The following is a 19,554-nucleotide window of genomic DNA, read 5'->3' as shown; positions in this document are numbered from 1 at the left end:
CTGACACAGTGATAATAAGAGCTGGTAGTGATGACAAACACAGGGGAAATATATTTAAAAAGCCATGTACATTAAAAAGAAGACAACATGGATGATGATGATGATGATGATGATGATGATGATGATGATGATGATGATGGGAACAGGGCTGCTTCAGGAAAAATTTGCACACATGGAGAGTGTTTACTAAACTAAACAGATTTAAAAAAACAAAACAAAACCAAATTCTTCATTCTCATCTTTGCAGGTGTTTTATAGAAGACAAAAGCTCCAAGGTGGCCTGGTTAAATCGCTCAGGCATCATTTTTGCTGGTCAAGACAAATGGTCACTGGACCCCCGGGTAGAGCTTGAGAAACGCACTCCTCTGGAATACAGCCTCCGAATCCAGAAAGTGGATGTCTATGATGAGGGATCATACACATGCTCAGTGCAAACGCTGCATCATCCCAAGACTTCCCAGGTTTATTTGATTGTTCAAGGTAAGAAATGGTTTCTGGAAGGGAAGCAAAGTTTGGGGGTGAACAGTGGTTTTCTCCAGAGATGCTATGAGGTTCATCTGATGACCAGATAGTAAGAATTAACAATATGTAATGTATATAGCCATCATGACTCAGTGCACCCTTTGAAGTCCATTTAAATCTATTCAAGTAACTCTATTTAAGACTGTATGGTTATGAACTTATATATAGCACATGAATAGATAGCGTCAAATGGTCTCTGGTAAGACCTCACCTGGAGTGTTGTGTTCAGTTTTGGGCACCACATTTTACGAAGGATAGACAAACTGGAATGGGACTAGAGGAGGGTGATGAAGATGGTGAGGGGTCTAGAGACCAAGTCCTATGAAGAAAGGTTGGAGGAGATGGGAATGTTTAACCTGGAGAGGAGGCAGCTGAGAGGTGATATGATCACCATCTTCAAGTACTTGAAGGGCTGTCATAAAGAGGATGGTGGGAAATTGTTTTCTTTTGCCCCATAAGGTAGGACTAGAACCAGTGGGTTGAAATTAAATCAGAAGAGTTTCAGACTCGACATTAGGAAGAACTTCCTGACAGTTAGAGGGGTTCCTCAGTGGAACAGGCTTTCTCGGGAGGTGGTGGGCTCTCCTTCCTTGGAGGTCTTTAAACAGAGGCTAGATGGCCAACTGACAGCAATGCTGATTCTGTGAATTTAGGGGGAGGTATTTGTGAATTTCCTGCATTGTACAGGGGGTTGGACTAGATGACCCTGGGGAATCCCTTCCAACTCTATGATTCTATCATTTTAAAACTGAACACTGAGCCAAAGAAATAGTTTATCTTGTCTATGATGGAGCTTCTTAAATGTAAAGCAAAACTAGCTAGTTGAAGATTGTTTTTCTTCTAAGACCAAAAGAAGGCTTGCATCTTCAAGTACTTGAAGGGCTGTCATATAGATGATGGGGTGAAATTGTTTTCTGTGGCCCCAGAAGGTAGGATCAGAAACAGTGTGTTGAAATTATATCAAAAGAGTTTCTGGCTCAACATTAAGAAGAACTTCCCGACCGTTAGAGCGATTCCTCAGTGGGACAAGCTTCTTCGGGAGGTGGTGGGCTCTCCTTCCTTGGAGGTTTTTAAACAGAGGCTAGATGGCCATCTGACAGCGATGAAGATTCTGTGAATTTGGGGTAGGTATTTGTGGGTTTCTTGCATTGTGCAGGGGGTTGGACTAGATGACCCTGGAGGTCCCTTCCAACTCTATGATTCTATGATTCTGTTATTTACAGCATGGAACAACACTTCCTCAGACATTGGAAATATCCATCAAACTGCATTTTTCCTCCAATGTTCCATGGAACACAAACTTTGTAAACAATATTTTATTGGGATTTTGAAAAGCAGTTTTAGGACTCCAGATGTTCTCCACATAAGATTTCCAGATAAACTCTAAATTTATTTGTTTTTTGAAGCTGGGTTCAGCATAAATATGAGGTCCATGTGAATTAGGGTTCTTATCAAATGAAAAAAAAATAGCCATGTATTTTTATCTCCTGATAAACTGGTGTTGAGGATTTGGGTGTTGATTTGCAGATCTCCTTCTTTCTTCCAGTGTAATGCTATATTGATCACCAGTTTTCTTCTTGGTGTCCTTGATTAGTCAGATGTGACTAGTATAAATGACAGCAGTTCTTGGATAATGATTAAAGCAAGGCAGTTTAACTATATTTCTTTAATGCAATGAACTCATTAATTAATTTATTTCATTTTAAAATGTCATGTGTAAAAATAGCGCTAATCTTGACTTTAGTTATTTGAAACAAGTCACTAAAAGCACAATCTACTTACATCCTCCATGCCAAATCACTTGGAAACAGCTTTCCTCCACACAAAAGAGACAAAGTTCAAGATCAGAAACTGTCACTGCTGCCTCAGTCAAGTCCCCAGAGTAACAGCCAAGTTCACAGGCATGTGGTCAAACTGAGCCAGGAGCATAGTTCAGTGGTTGAGCACAAGCTTAGCACACAGAACATCCAGGGTTCAGTCACTAGCATCTCCAGTTAAATGATCACAGGTAACAGGGCTCAAATAGACTACTGGGCTGTCAAAGTCAGTATTGTCTGCTCTACCAGCAGTGGCTCTTCAAGATGTCTTCAATATCACCTACTACTTGAGCCCTTTGACTGGAGATTGAACTTGGGGCCTCTACATGCAAAGCAGATGCTCTGTCTCTGATCCATAGTCACCCATCCCAAGTTTGATGTCTTGGAGAACCACTACCAATCAAAATAGACAGTATTAGGTTAGCAGAATAGTACGTTGACATGAGATGGCACAAGGAAGAGAATAAAGAACAATTCAGAAGCCTCTTGTGCAGAATTTACTCATTGTAGCCCTTTTAATATCACCTGCTCACCACAACACTGAGAGCTGGAGGGATGAAACTGGGATTTTGTCAGGAAAACATACAGTATGTCACAGAAGTGAGTACACCCCCTCACATTTTGTGAATATTTAAGTATATCTTTTCATGTGACAACACTAAAGAAATGACACTTGGCTACAATGTAAAGTAGTGAGTCTACAGCTTGTATAACAGTGTAAATGTGCTGTCCCCTCAAAATTACGCAACACACAGCCATTAATGTCTAAACTGCTGCCAACAAATGTGATAATGTCCAAATGGGGCCCAAAGTGTCAATATTTTGTGTGGCCACCATTATTTTCCATCACTGCCTTAACCCTCTTGGGCATAGAGTTCACCAGCACTTCACAGGTTGCCACTGGAGTCCTCTTCCACTCCTCCATGACGACGTCACGTAGCTGGTGGATGTCAGAGACCCTGCCCACCTCCACCTTCCATTTCAGGATGCTCCACAGATGCTCAATAGGGTTTAGGTCTGGAGACATGCTTGGCCAGTCCATCACCTTTACCCTCAGCTTCTTTAGCAAGGCAGTGGTCATTTTGGAGATGTGTTTGGTGTCGTTGTCATGTTGGAATACTGCCCTGCGGCCCAGTCTCCGAAGGGAGGGCATCATGCTCTGCTTCAGTATGTCACAGTATATGTTGGCATTCATGGTTCCCTCAATGAACTGTAGCTCCCCAGTGCCGGCAGCACTCATGTAGCCCCAGACCATGACATTCCCACCACCATGCATGACTTTAGGCAAGACACACTTGTCTTTGTACTCCTCACCTGGTTGCCACCACACACACTTGACACCATCGGAACCAAATAAGTTTATCTTGGTCTCATCGGACCACAGGACATAGTTCCAGAAATCCATGTCCTTAGTCTGCTTTTCCACTGCAAACCGTTTGCGGGCTTTCTTGTGCATCATCTTTAGAAGAGGCTTCCTTCTGGGATGACAGCCCTGCAGACCAATTTGATGCAGCGTGTGGCGTATGGTCTGAGCACTGACAGGCTGACCCCCCACCCCTTCAACCTCTGTAGCAATGCTGGCAGCATTCATACATCTATTTCCCAAAGCCAACTTCTGGATATGATGCTGAGCATGGGCACTCAACTTCTTTGGTCGACCATGGTGAAGCCTGTTCTGAGTGGAACCTGTCCTGTTAAACCGCTGTATGGCCTTGGCCACCGTGCTGCAGCTCAGTTTCAGGGTCTTGGCAATATTCTTATAGCCTAGGCCATCTTTATGTAAAGCAACAATTCGTTTTTCAGAGAGTTCATTGCCATGAGATGCCATGTGGAACTTCCAATGACCAGTATGAGGGGGTGAGAGTGATAACCTGCTCCCCCTTCACACCTGATACCTTGTACCACTAACAAGTCACATGACACCAGGGAGGGAAAAGTGCTACTTGGGCCCCATTTGGACATTATCACTTAGGGTTGTACTCACTTTTGTTGCCAGCAGTTTAGGCATTAATGGCTGTGTGTTGCGTAATTTTGAGGGGACAGCACATTTACACTGTTATACAAGCTGTAGACTCACTACTTTACATTGTAGCCAAGTGTCATTTCTTCAGTGTTGTCACATGAAAAGATATACTTACAAAATGTGAGGGGGTGTGCTCACTTCTGTGACATACTGTATATTGTCCTTTTTTAAAGGGGTATGCATGTGCACGCTTGTGTACCTGGGTCATGGTGACTTCTGGTGACCCCTACTGGGGCCTAGATGTTTTTGAGAAGTGGCTTGGGTACACCTGCCTCTTTGTCCCAGTCCTGTTATTGCTTTGGAGGTCTCCCTTCCAAGTATTTGCCAGGGTTGTCCCTGTTTAGCTTCTGAGATCTGACAAGATCGGGTTTGCCTGGGCCATCCAGGTCAGGGAAAGAAAACGTACATTATCATTATGGAGAGGAGCACATATTGTAAACTGCTAATCCAAGAGGAAAAATTACATATAAATACTGACTTTGATAGTCCAATAGTCTATTTGGACCCTGCAACCTGTGATCATTTAACTGGGGATGCTAGTGACTGAGCCCTGGATGTTCTGTGTGCTAAACTTATGCTCAAGCACTGAAATATAAATAAGAGTGCCAGAACTGGAAAGCTACTGCTATTTACATCCATGTTCTACACAGCATTCAGAATTTTCACAGGTAGTCAGTAAAGATCTTCGAATATGACGGAATATTGCATAGCATCCTAAGCATCTGATCATTTGCAGTTCAAGATTTCATTTCTGAAACAGTTCAGAATATTAATTTGCACACATGGAAGTTATTTTATCTGTTGGAAGGGCTATTGGAGTCATTATAATAAAGGCAGCTGAATAAAGAGGAGGAGTCACAGTGTCCTGGACAAAGAGAAACAGGGAACATAAGAAGAGCCCTGCTGGATCAGACTAATGGTCCATCTAGTCCAGCATTCTGTCTCACACAGTGGCCTATCAGTTCCCCTGGATGGCCCGAAACAGGGTATAGAGACTGAGACCTTACTTTGATGTTGCCTCCTGGCAGTGGTATTCAGAGGTTGACTGCCTCTGAATCCTCCATGAATCTGCCTTTTAAAGCTGTTTGCACTTGTGGCCATCACTATCTCTGGCACCAGATTCTTTATTTTACTCACTCTTGGTTTCATTTTGTCTACCTGAATCTACTCCCCATTTGGAAAATCACATTTGGTGGGGATGCAGTTGAATATCTCTCCAAAAGAGATTTTAGTCTGAATTAGTAATTTTAATCCCACTGTGATCACATAAGGAACGGAATATATATTTTCCCACAAAAATTTGCTTGTTTTGTAAAAAGCTGAAAAAACATGCATTTTTTTCAAATTTCAATATTTTTATTAAAGTAAGAAGGATCACACAAATATAAGGTGAGTATACTTATATGCACATGCAACATGAATCCCCCCCCCACCCCCGGCAATACTAATGTATTTTACTGGTGTATTTGGGTGCTGAACTCTGTGGGCACATGTCTCAATTATGTACATGTCTTAGTGAAAGAGTTACTTCCTACACTTTTACAAACAGGCACATAAAAATAAAAGCTAACATCTCCTTGCATCCTAGTGCTAGAGGAGTGGCCCTCTGATCTCCACTAGCTGTGCAGGGCACAACAGGAATGAAGTAAAGAAGTGACAGACATTACAAATGAGGAAATATTATTTTAATGTGCTGTTATTATGCAGCTCTGTAAAAGATGACAGAAGTGGGTGAGATTTAATCCACTATGGGAGACACTTTAAAAATAACAACACGTCCACACACAGCAGGCCCCAATTACATTTTTCTAGCTTCAATGCATGTGGAAGTATACGTTTCAACTCTGCTGATTTATCTGTGTTATCACAGACATTTGAATGATGGCAAAGCCTGACTATGAGAGAGATCTCCTGTTTTTAACCTACCAGGCCTTTTAAACTGACTGAGACACCTAACATCATTCTGAGTTAGTTTACTCCATGTGGATAATTCCTACAACGCCTGAAATATAAATGAGTGATGTCCGATTCATCTGATAACCTGAACATTTTTATTTACTTAGTCAGTTTTGTGTCTGCTCACAACAAAAACATCCCCAAAATGTTGTAGAAAACAAATTTATGCTTAAAGTTCAAATAATCTTAAACCATTATCTGTTGTTGTTGTTCAGTCTCACAGTCGAGTCCGACTCTTTGTGACACCATGGACAAAGTCACGCCAGGCCCTCCACTATCCTCCGAAGTCTGCTCAAATTCGTGTTTGTTACATCAGTAACACTGTCCAGCCATCTCATCTTTTGCCGTCCCCTTCTTCTTTTTCCTTATGTCTTTCCTAGCACCAGGATTTTCTCCAGGGAGTGCTCCCTTCTTGTATAATTATTCTGTGTATTCTTGCCACCTCTTCCTGATCTCTTCTGCTTCTGTTAGGTCCCTACCATTTTTGTCCTTTATCATGGCCATCTTTGCACAAAACGTTCCCTTGAGTTCTCCAATTTTCTTTATCTAAATAAATAGATAAATAACCATTATCTAAAATGCAATAAAACTACATGAGCAATCAGCAGAAGGCAATAAAAAACAGCAGGCTCTTGGAAAAAAATGAGGGCAAATGAAAAACAAACAAACAATATAACCTTACCTGTTGCTGAAGGCCCGGGAAAATAGAATTACTTTTTTCCTGGTACCTGAAACTGAAAAGAGACAATTTCAAGTAAACATAAACAGAAGGGTGTTTCATAGAAGAGACATAAGGTTGCCAGTCACATTACCATGGATGGTAGATTTCCCTCCTTTTGCCACCACTGCCCACTGCTACTCAGTTGATACGTAGAAGAAGAATGGTGGACAAAATGAGGGTGTGTGATGGAAACCCCAAGGGTGATTATGCAACTTCCAGCATGACCTAGAAATGACATCATCATATTCAGTGACCCTCTAGTGTTCATCCCAATGCTAGAGAGTTGCCCTCACATCAGTTTTGGGTCACACTAAAGCTGCATCTTCACACCAGGGCTACCAGTCATATCTTCCCCACAGCATGTCCCTACTGCTCCCATCTCACAGTCCTAATGGGACACCTAACTAAGGAAACCCTCTCCCTGGTAGGCTCACCCTTTTCCCTTCAGAAGGTGGATGCATGTGGAGGAGGAACCCTCTTGAAAATCTTAACTGTCCCGCACACTCACATGGAAGGAGATAGCCCTTCAAGTATCCTGGTATCTGGCCTTATTTGTCTATTTAAACATTTCCATCCTTCCTTATTGCCTCAGACTCAAGGCAGCTAATAATACAACACTGAGGTTTCAGGGACACAAAGTATACCAGTCCAATTAGTAAAATACAGATTAAAATGTTGCCAAACACTAGGTAGAATCTGGAGATATCTCAGAAATTATAGAACAAATGGCTGCTTTTTGGGGTGAATTCTATGACATTTTACTCCACTGAAGCTTTCCCCCAATCCCTGCCATCCCTAGGCTGTACCCTCAATCCCTCAGCACACACCACCCCGCTCACATGTTTCACACTGCTTTTGGTGAGTGCCCAATGTGATATGACTTGCCCTGCTCAAAGTATGCAAAGGATCATTATTGTGCTCATAGTGCACAATGTGATGTGACTCGCCCTGCTCAAAGTGTACAAAGGATCATTAGTATTATTAATCATCATTAAATTAGCTTCTTCCTGGAAATGCTATGTACAGCCTGAATACTTATCATCTTGTTTTGATCCGGTTGTAACTCTGTTTTAATGTTATTTTAGTTTAATTTGCTTAAAGTACTGTTTGTTTAATGCTGCATTTTATTTTGTGTAAATCAATATGTTGTGACCTGCCCTGAGCCCGCTTGTGGGGGAGGGTGGGATATAAATCTAATAAATAAATCCTAATTAAAATACACAAACTAGAATTAAAAATAAATAAATAAAGGGGTTTTTTTAGTACAGAAATAAGCAGCGAAAGGCTCTCAGTAGTACATGCCTTTCTAAATGCAGGAACTGAAGATCCTCTCTGATAAATCACTCTGAGAGGCAATTTCAAATGGGTGGGCCCACCATGGAAGCAGTCTGCAACTGAATTATAACTGTATGGATATTCCTAAAGGAAGGCATGATAAGACGAAATCTTTCTGGAGAACTCAGCTGGTGCATCGAGAGTATACTGGGAGATGTGATTCAATAAATACAAGAGTATTAGGTCATAAAAGAGTTTAAAGGTAATAACTAGCACTTTTAATAGAGCCCAAAGCAGATAGGTAACCAGTGCCATTGATGCAGCACTGGAATTATATGCTCTGAGTAGCTGACCCCAGAGGTGAGCCTTGATGCAGAATTTTGTACCAAATGATGGTAGACGGGTTTTTAAAGGGAAGGGCCAGTGTGCTGAATTTCCTAGAAACTGATGGGATTCTCATTAAATTCTCTGAGAACTGGTGAAATATATCTGTGGAGACTTGGTAGAATGATGTAATATGTTTGTGATGCCCAAAGTACCACTATACAGTTTTATCCATTCATTCAAAGGCTAAGAGTTAGTGAAGAGACAGTCTTCCTTGTTTACCTAATTTTCTATGTAGAAATATAATTTTAAATATTACTGCTATGGAAATGGAACATTTCCATTTAAGAAGATGGAAGCATCATCTTGAAATGAATTCAAAAAGGCACTTCATCAAAGCTACATTAAAAAAAAAACTCAAATAAGCGTTTTGATACTGGATCAAGTCAGTAGTGTGAGGCTAGACAGCTATAAAATGTTCCAAAGGATTTTATTATGCAGGATTTTTCTTTTTAATAATTTTTTTAAAAAGCATTCTATGTACTGGCTAAAGTGCTGGAGTTTGATCTGGGAGATGTGGGTTCCAATCCCTGTTCAATCCATTCATCCATTCACTATCTCAACGTAATCAACTTCACAGGACTTTTATGAGTACAAAGTAAGGTAAGAGAGCACTGTGCACCACATTAGAAGAATGCTGGCATAAAAACAGAAAAATGTATGCGTGTATTTTTTTTTTTAAATGTACAAGTTGCTCCAAGTTTAAGAGAATCAAACTACAGATATTTAAGATGGTATATTCTTTGTAAACCTCCAAGGACAAAGGGGCTCAGCAGTAGAGCATGCACCTGGCATGCAGAAGGTTCCAGGTTTAATCCCCAGCATCTCCTGTGGTAGAGTATGTGGAGGACTTTTAACTGGGACCATGGAGAGAACAGACAGTGTTGACCTTGACTTTCTATGAGTCAGCTTCATATGTTTCATGCACTTGGGGTTGTCATGACTGCAGACATATTGAGAAGCACATTAGAGCCAACTCACATGATTTACTCAGGTAGCATTTACAGTGTCTATCTCTAAACAATTTTTGTATCTGTTTGCACTGATAAGAAAGCTGTATCCTTGACTGCTAATTTGCAATAACACTTTCACACAGCCAAGCTAACATGTGATAGCTGCAGCTAACATGGGATAAACATAAATTAGTCCTTAGTCATTTAAAATATGTGCAAAGCTCCCCTGTGTTCTTCACTGCTTGGCACTCCTAGTTCTCTGCTTCGACAGATTTATTCACAGCTTTATTAAAAGAAAACAATAATTGGCAGTGCAAGATACGCTAGGAATTAAATGCCATAAAAAGGGAGAAGAGCTTGAAATCGGAGGATTTCAGTAGGCTTTTAGTGACACCTCAGCTGCAGCAGTGCTGGCCTACCAAAGCTTTTCACAATCAAAGTTTCCTTTGAACTCATGCGAATGCAGTCTTTTGTGAAGGCTGCTCTGCTCTAGTAATTGTAAAGATAAAATTACCATCAGTGGAAAAAGATTTCCCCCCTCACACACGCGCGCACAAAACCAAGAGGTGGTAACCAGCCATCTCTATTTGGAGGCTGCATGCCCTTGACTCTCTACAAACCAGCAATATGTGGAAGAATTACAAAATCAAACTGTTTTGTGATTTTATAAAAAAACATACTGTAGGTAAGGACCCAGAAGAAGTCAACTGCAAGCTGGTTTACCCAGCCAGTTTTTTGTTCTACATTGGGCAGGTCGTAATGTTGACAAACATCAAGTGTAAAGACAGGCAATTACATCTTCAATTGGTAATAACTCTCATGCTCCCATGAGGATTATAGTTGTACATTTTCCAGCCACCTGAATCACAGATACTGGTACTGTCTGTATCCGTGATCACCTGCTTTACAGTCATCTCTGTGTATATGTCTCTGGGGACATTCAGGGTTTCTTTTGTGAGGGGAAAAAAAATATGATTCAGTGCTAAGAATAACAACCAGATCAATGACTTCTCTCTCCTATAGTTCTGTTACCCAGTGACATTGGGTGTCATTGGGTGACATTGTGGAACTTCTGTTAGCACTAGTGGAATGAATAAATGTTCTTACCAAGGTCACTCTTTTCAAATAGTGGCTTTCAGCAGATGGTCACGCAACATGGCTCAATAAAAAGATTCAGTGATAGTTCTCTCTCTCTTTTTTTTTTTTTAAAAAGAGTTTTATTAAGAGTTCTGAACAAAGCTTTTTTAAAAAAAAAATTAAATGACATTGTTGACCTTTGGAATAAGCGACACCAAAAAGAAAGATGAGAGTCCTTGATGCCACCAGTCATCTGCTATTCAACCCTTTTTCTAAAAATAAGCTGTTCCTTACCTAAAGTTCTTGTAACAGATGCATGTTTATCTGTCCAAGACAGATGGAGCTGGGAAATTTCTAATCAATGTGCTAGGGCTCTTTGTTGCAGCATATTTTCATTCCCAAATAAGCCATTGGGCCTTCCTCACTTGTCTTGGCTATAAGTTCTTCCAGGACCTGTACAGGCAGCAGTCCAAATTGTGATTTGCCTGTCTGGCTTGTTACTTTCTTGCCTGCCACTGGGCAGCTCCAGTGTCTCAGCTTATGCCTGAGACAGTGAGTGACATACTACTTAGACAGCCCTTTTTTTTGAGTGATACTGACCCTTGATCCTTAGGTACTCAAGGCTGTTGCCTTGGTCACCTGCATCCCTACATGACATTAGAGTCTGTATTATATTGGTGAACTGTATTCCGTCCACAAAAGTTATCTTCCTGTAATTTAAACTCATTATTCATTTTCATTTCCTCTCTAGATTTGGTGAGCCATCATTCTTTAATAGATCTTTAAATGAAGAACAGCATTTTTTGATGTGTTATACTTAACACTGATCTTTTCTAATGTGCTCATGTATATGCAATATATATATTATTTTACATCCCTTATGCCCATGTAATATTTTGAAAACTGCTAAGAGGTTGTTTACTTTGTCAAGATATCCAGTGTTGTTCTGGTGATTGTTGTTTCTGGATTATTATGTTCATATTTACTTCTCAGGATGTTTTAGTCAGACTCCAACTCATTCTGGAATCAGTGTGCTTGTATCCCTGTGTACTTTTCAAAAATAGTAATCTACTCTCATAAAGTTCTGCAGCAACTAAATTCATATGAACACAACAGATGCCAAATTTATTAGATCTGTAGATGGGTGGACAGGTAACTTGATAATTTATTCAAAATTTGACTTGATAATTTATTCAAAATTCCCTTGGCCTCACACTAAAATTATCTGCTTGAATTCAGCATTTGAATGGACAGCAATAGTCATGCCCATTCGGATTTCACCATCCCCTCCCCCCATATCGATTAATACTCACAGATACTGAAGTCTGGCACTCACTTTGTTATATTACATGTTTTGTGGCTGCAAAAAGTTAGCTTCCACTATCATTAGATCAGTTTCCTCAACATTTCCAGAATCCTCCTTTGTTTGTAGCTGAACAATCAATTTACCTCTATTTGCAACCAACTGAAGTTTATTTTTTTATTTTTTTGGCTTGATGCATTTTTATCAACTGCATTAGGGTGAATTGGGGCTGTAGGTTGCATGTGCAATCTTCTTCCAGCTAATAAATTGGCAACTATGAGTAGGTGTTTGCAAATTCATGTATGTCAAACGTCTAGAGTATTTTATTCACTATGACTGCTGATCTTTACTACTGGACAGATGCTTCTTCATATACCTGAAGTTTGTGTGTTTAGATATTAATTCAAAAAGCAGTGCATAGCTTATATCTTAAAGCCATGTAGTTATATAATTAAATGCAAATCAGGACAGAAAAGTTAAGGCTTAAATACTAACCACACTGTTGTAGAACATCTGCTTTACATGCAGAATGCCCTAGGTACAGTCTCTGTCCTCTGCAGTTCAAAGGATCTCATAGTGGCTGATATAAAAGATCTCTGCCTGAGATTCCGAAAAGCTGCTGCCAGTCATAGTAGACAATATAGATCTTGGTAGACTAATGATCTGACACAGTAAAATGCAGCTTCATTTTTTCTGCTGTCTCACTGAAGTCAGTAAGAAACACTCCAGATTTGAAAACGCATATGCCAAAAGCAAAAAGGATGCAGATGGCAAATCATAGATGGACAGATATCAACACAACTTGTTATGTTATGCTTTTCCAATGGAAAATGTTTTCACATAGGAAAGTTGGAAATGTGACCATCATAGATGTGCACGTGCACGTGCACACGCACACACATGTATACATATGTATACATTCTGGGAAGCTGTAGTTGTCTTGACAGAAGAGCACAAATTCTATGAAGTATACATGTATGATTGAGATACATATGATCACATGTAGATTTTGTGTGTCCAGACTGAATCATCACCCAATATGAGAGTGGACATTAAAAACATTGTATCATACACTCCATCTTGCTACTTTTTTCTTTACTCCTTAACCTCTTCCAGCTTGTTTCAGCTTTTTAATGTCTATCTGAAGAACAGTTTGAGATAATAGTGTATATTCATATGTGCCTTCAAATAACAGCCCTCAAGTCATGGTAACTATACAGTGGTATGTGGGTTCTACACAAGTACAGGCCAGCTGCAGACAGAATTTTGAAGCTCTAAAAGGCACTCAAAGATAAAGGTAAAGGTAGTCCCCTGTGCAAGCACCACTCGTTTTCGACTCTGGGCTGACGTTGCTTTCACAACGTTTTCACAGCAGACTTTTTATGGGGTGGTTTGCCATTGCCTTCCTCAGTCATCTACACTGTCCCCCAGCAAGCTGGGTACTCATTTTACTGACCTCAGAAGCAGGATGGAAGGCTGAGTCAAGCTGGAGCCGGCTACCTGAACCAGCTTCTACTGGGATTGAACTCAGGTTGTGAGCAGAGGGCTCCGACTGCAGTTCTGCAACTTTACCACTCTGTGCCACGGGGCTCTTCTAAAAGGCATCCCCGCCCAAAAAATGCTGTTTTCATGGCTTTTTCAGAGTGAAAAGGAGGAGAAGGACCACCCTTTCCTCAGCTCTCTCTCTGGTGCATCTGAGAAAGGCTGCTATAGTCAGAGCTCCTTTTAAGAAGGAAAAAAAAAATCTTACTTTCCTGAGTAGAAAATTTTCTCCTTCTGGAGAAAACAGAGTGCAGTTTTTTCCCCTGTAAGCCCAGTATTTTTCCAGAGAAAAATAATTAAGAAAGAGACCAAACAACTGTCAAATACGGCTCAAAAACTAGAAATGTAGATTAGAAACATACAATTTATGGGGCAAAAATTCCTGAGCCTGACAAACATACATGTTACTTAACCCATTCCAATGACAACTTAGCCATAAGGTCATTTTCCTGTCAGTGAGTTCCATGCTGAAGGGCAAAGTCCTCACACCTGAACCAACATTGGTCCAGGCTTCTTCATACATTTTTGACCCTTCAGATTTAGTAAACCTTGTTATCCTCAGCTCTGAATGGTTATGAACACAGGTCTCCTACAGGGTCTCCATATCAAGATCCTTATCATTACTATGACTGGATTTACTCTCATGGCCTCAACCAAGGCCCTAGTCTCTTTTGCAAGGTTGCAGATGCAAATGGTACAGCTTTGGTTCCTAAGGGTATTCATTCCCTTCTGCCACCCCCAATCTAAGAGGTTAAACCTTTCAAGAGTTGTATTCTGTTCCTTCTGCTGGCGGATACTATTGAGCAATCTTATATAGGGGTGCCCTTTAATAATAATAATAATAATAATAATAATAATAATAATAATAATAATAATAATAATAATAATAATAATAATAATTTTTAATTTATATCCCGCCCTCCCTGCCAAAACAGGCTCAGGGCGGCTTACATAGAATAAATTACAACATTACAATAGTACAATAATAAAATACCCTAATTACATAACAGTTATGTTCCTTAATTAAATATACAATTACATTAAAAACAGCAATTAAACTAACATTTTAAAACCACAATTTAATTTGGTGCTACAATCTTGATATAACGCAGTTTTTCATGTCGATGGTACAATAATTCCACATTAAAAAGCAAGCTGGAAGAGGATGGTCTTGCAGGCCCGGCAGAACTGGTTGAGGTTCCGCAAGGCCCATACTTCTTCTGGTAACTGGTTCCACCAGTGGTGGGGGCTGTAATCGAGAAGGCCCTCTCCCTCGTAACTTTCAATTTGGCCTCCTTCGGCCCAGGGATGGTCAGCAGATTTTGTGAGCTAGATCTCAGTACTCTCTGGGGAACATATGGGAAAAGACGGTCCCTAAGGTAGGCAGGTCCTTGGCCATATAGAGCTTTAAAGGTAATAACCAGCACCTTGTAACAAATCCAGTACACAATTGGCAGCCAGTGCACTTCCCATAGCCTAGGCTGTATATGCTCCCATTAGGGAGTCCCATTAACAGTCTGGCTGCTGCGTTCTGCACTAACTGTAGTTTCCAGGTTTGGCACGGGGGCAGCCCCATGTAGAGGGCATTACTGTAGTCTAACCTCGAGGTGACCGTTACATGGATCACTGTTGCCAGATCATCACACTCTAGGAAGGGAGCCAATTGCCTCGCCCGCCTAAGATGAAAAAGGCAGTTTTAGCAGTGGCTGCTATCTGGGCTTCCATTGACAAAGAAGACTCCAGTAGCATCCCCAGGCTCCTGACCCTGTGCACTGTTTTCAGTGGCACACCACCAAAAACTGGTAGGGGAATTTCCCTTCCTAGGCCGCCACAACTCAGGCAAAGGACCTCTGTCTTCAACCTACTCAGCCTAAGCCAACCTGCCACGGCTTGCAACGCCAGGTCCAGATTTTCTGGAACATCGTCAGTCCGGCCATCCATCAGTTGATAGAGCTGGGTGTCATCAGTGTACTGGTGGCAACCCAGCCCATACCTCTGGGCAATCTGGGCAAGGGAGCGCATGTAGATGTTAAACAACATTGGGGAGAGAACCGCCCCCTGAGGCACCCCACAATTAAGTAGGTGCCTCTGGGACAGTTCTCCCCCAATCGCCACCCTTTGTCCCCAACCATCAAGGAAAGAGGAAAGCCATTGCAAGGCCAACCCCTGAATCCCTGCATCAGCGAGGCAGCAGGTCAATAACTGGTGGTCGACCGTATCGAACGCAGCCGATACGTCTAACAACAACAGCACCGCCGAACCACCTCGATCCAGGTGCCGCTGGAGATCATCCACAATGGTGACAAGCACTGTCTCCATCCCATGGCTCGGGCAGAAGCCGGACTGGTGTGGATCTAGGATGAAAGCATCATCCAGAAAGCTCTGCAATTGTAATGCCACTGCCCTCTCATTAATTTTGCCCCAAAAGGGCAAATTTGAGACCGGCCGGTAATGTGCCAACTCGGTCGGGTCTGATGTAACCTTTTTCAAGAGGGGGCGGACCACAGCCTCTTTAAGAGATGTTGGAAAAAGCCCCTCCAAGAGGGATCTATTTACGATGTCCCGTATAGGACATCTTAGCTCCCTCTGGCAAGCTTTAATTAGCCAGGAGGGGCATGGGTCCAGATCACAAGTTGTTGGGCGTAGAGTAGAGAGAATTCTGTCAACTTCCTCCAAGCTGAGTGTGTCGAAGCGCTCCAGCATTGAACCAGAAGACAGGCATGGGGCTTCGAGTTCACATACTGTATTCAATGTGGTGGGGAGGTCGTGGTGGAGTGACATGACCTTGTCTGTAAAAATTTTTGCAAAAGCCTCACAGCCCATCTCTAATTCCTTAACATTTGGCCTGCCTTGTGGCAGTGTTGTAAGATTCCGAATCGTCCTAAACAATTGCGCTGGGCGCGAATTTGCAGACGCAATCTTAGTCGCAAAGTAAATCTTCTTTGTGGCTTTGACTGCCATCTCATAGGACCTCATAAACTCTCTATAAGATGTTCTAGTCACTTCGTCCCGATTTCGCCGCCATTGCCTCTCTAACCGTCTGAGTCCTTGTTTCAGCTGTCGCAGCTCCAGGGTATACCATGGGGCCAACTTAACACGGGGGTGCAGAGGGCGTCGAGGCACAATCTCGTCAATGGCTCTGGAGAGCCAGCCATGTCAGGAGTCAACCAGACCATTGAGAGAATCACCAGGGGGCCAGGGATCCCGTAGAGCCATTTGGAACCTCTCTGGGTCCATCAGACAACACGGGCAAGCCATAATAAGCTTGCCGCCCAAACAGGTTTGGAGTGGAGCATCCACACAAGCCTTGAGGACAAAGTGGTCCAACTATGGCACCACCTCTGTAGTTATATCATCCACCATAACCCCGGCTGCAAAGATCAAGTCTAACATGTGCCCTGCCTGGTGAGTGGGCAATGTAACAAATTGGGAGAGTCTCAGTGTCACCATGGATGACACTAAGTCCATCGCCTGACTAGAGGCTGAATCATCAGCATGGACATTGAAGTCATACAGGATCACAAGCCTTGGGTACTCCAATGCCCAGCCTGCTGCGGCCTCGATCAGGGATGGTAAGGCGATGGCTGGTGTGTTAGGCGGACGGTACACCAGCCAAATCTCCAAACCCTCCCCAATGTCCCACGCCAGACCGACACATTCAATACCATTGATCTCTGGGGCCGGGAGAGCCCTAAAGGAGTAAGCCTCTCATAGGAATAGGGCCACCCCTCCCCCCGCCCGCTGGTCCGTGATTGCTGAAAGACTGAGTAACCCGGGGGAACCATTTGGGAGAGGGCCACTGTGTCTCCCTCTCACACCCAGGTCTCAGTCACGCAACCAGGTCCACGTCCTGCTCGAGCAGAAACTCTCAGAGGATAGAGGTCTTATTATTTATGGACCTGGCATTGCAAAACACCAATGATGGAGGCGAGTCATTCAACCTGGCCCCACTACCTGTCATCCTCGGGATGGGACACAGACCGGAAGGTGGTCGAGCACTATCTGGTCTCGGTCTCCTTCCCTTGTATCATTGTCTGTTCCCACTGTCATACCTCCCCCTCCCCAGGAGTATTGGAATCCCCAGGACAGTCATCTCCCACTGGTCTCTACTTCTGCCGTAGCCAATGCGGAAAGCACAACTCACACCCGACAATTTATTAACTCCCCAATCCACTCCACCTCGCCTGTCAATTCCATTAACCTATCAATCTGGGTATCCCTCTGGGTATCCTACCCCCCCCCCCCAGGGAAAGTGTATGCACAATACATAGCCTCTCCTCTCCCGGTGTAGTGAACGCCGCGTGGTCACTGTCTGGCTATGCCTGGCAGATGGTCACTGCAATGGCCTCTCCTACATTACTGCATCCGTAGCAACACCTTCTCGCTGGTCCCCCCCGTTTTCACAGAGTTTGCTACGTCATGGTGCGACCGAATTGTCCGGCGGTATAACCGGATGGGCAGGCTGGGCCCACCAACTTCGTCAGCCTAAGAGAAGGAAAACTCTAACATCAAACCCGGGCAGATAGAGCTTGTTAATGTAACACCTACCACCTGGAGGACTCACTGCCGGCGTCCCGGCTTACTGGGCCATGGCAGATGACCCCCAGGTGAAAGGGTGGAGCCAGTACCGCGCACACTGCGCTTCACCTAAAAAATTCCTCTGCGCAGGCCTGAAGGGCATATCCAAACACACAACCCACAACGCATCAAGTCCTGCAGCGATAGGCAAGGGGCGAAACGGCAGGTGGAAGGTGCCACTGGAAGCCGCAGTCCCAATCCTGCATGTAGGCGGTTCAGGATATTGGTCGCCTGATGCTAACCCGGAGACGAAAGCATCTTTCGGCAGCACCCTGAACGACCAAGCAGCCTTATCTAGGGACAGCACTGCTTGCTCCACACGGAGAGGGGCCTAGAAAAGGTGGCCTAAACAAAGCTCGTCTCCCCCACCCCAGTTGGCTAGCCGCGGTCAACGGGCATCCTTACTTGCGGTCGAAAAATAACAACAAAGAAAAGGCATGCACCTGCCTCACAAAGTGTGCAAAGACTAAAGCTTGCGTGTTGGAACATCAGAACCATGCTTGACACAGTAGGCAGTGGTCGCCCTGAACGACGCTCTGCTCTAGTTGCCCACGAACTTCTCAGGTTGAATATCGACATAGCAGCTCTCAGTGAGGTCCGTTTCCCTGAGGAAGGTAGTCTTCAAGAACACGGTGCTGGCTATACCCTCTACTGGTCGGGTAAGTCAAAGGCTGAGAGCCGCCTTTCTGGTGTTGCCTTCATGGTCAGGAACTCCATTGCCTCCAAACTCGAAAACCTTCCAACAGGTCACTCAGATCGCATCATGTCCATGCGCCTCCCACTTCAAAACAAGCAGCATGCAACACTCTACAGTGTGTATGCCCCAACCCTTCAAGCAGATCCTGCAGAAAAGAACAAGTTCTATGCTGATCTACGCAACCTCGTACGGAAGACCCCTACAGAGGACAAGGTGATCATCCTTGGCGACTTCAATGCCAGAGTAGGTAAAGACTCGGAAGCCTGGAAAGGAGTACTTGGCAAACACGGCATTGGCAACTGCAATGACAACGGGCGCCTCCTGCTAGAATTCTGCATGGAGCACCAGCTCACCATCACCAACACTATCTTCCAGCAGAAGAACAGTCTGAAGACAACCTGGATGCACCCACGGCCCAAGCATTGGCACCTTATCGACTACATTCTGGTGCGCCAGAGAGACCTTCGAGATGTCTTACACACCCGAGTAATGCCCAGCGCAGAATGTCATACGGATCATCGTCTTGTACGCTGCAATCTCCGTCTTCACTTTAAACCCACACCCAGGAGAGGAGGTATCCCTCGGAGGAAGTTTCAGGTTGGCAGCCTCCAGTCAGCCGAAGTTAAAGCTGCCTTCCAGGCAAAACTCCAGTCAAGAATTGAGGACCTCAGTTGCCCCACAGACCCTTCTCCAGAAGCACTCTGGG

The 19,554-nt window shown here is 43.3% G+C and overlaps 1 protein-coding gene across 3 annotated transcripts in view; it reads left to right on the top strand.

Moving 5' to 3' along the window:
* LSAMP (limbic system associated membrane protein) overlaps positions 1–19,554 on the top strand; it is a 2,408,919-nt gene that overhangs the window by 2,015,447 nt on the left and 373,918 nt on the right. For all 3 annotated transcript variants that reach the window (XM_060234657.1, XM_060234655.1, XM_060234656.1), the window contains one exon: positions 248–480. In XM_060234657.1, the coding sequence (XP_060090640.1) occupies positions 248–480 (233 nt within the window). The remainder of the gene's footprint in view (positions 1–247; positions 481–19,554) is intronic.

This window comes from Heteronotia binoei, chromosome 3, assembly GCF_032191835.1.
Source record: "Heteronotia binoei isolate CCM8104 ecotype False Entrance Well chromosome 3, APGP_CSIRO_Hbin_v1, whole genome shotgun sequence".
Classification (NCBI taxonomy): domain Eukaryota; kingdom Metazoa; phylum Chordata; class Lepidosauria; order Squamata; family Gekkonidae; genus Heteronotia; species Heteronotia binoei.
Note: the sequence above shows the minus strand (reverse complement) of the source record. Positions and strands in the feature narration are given on the sequence as shown.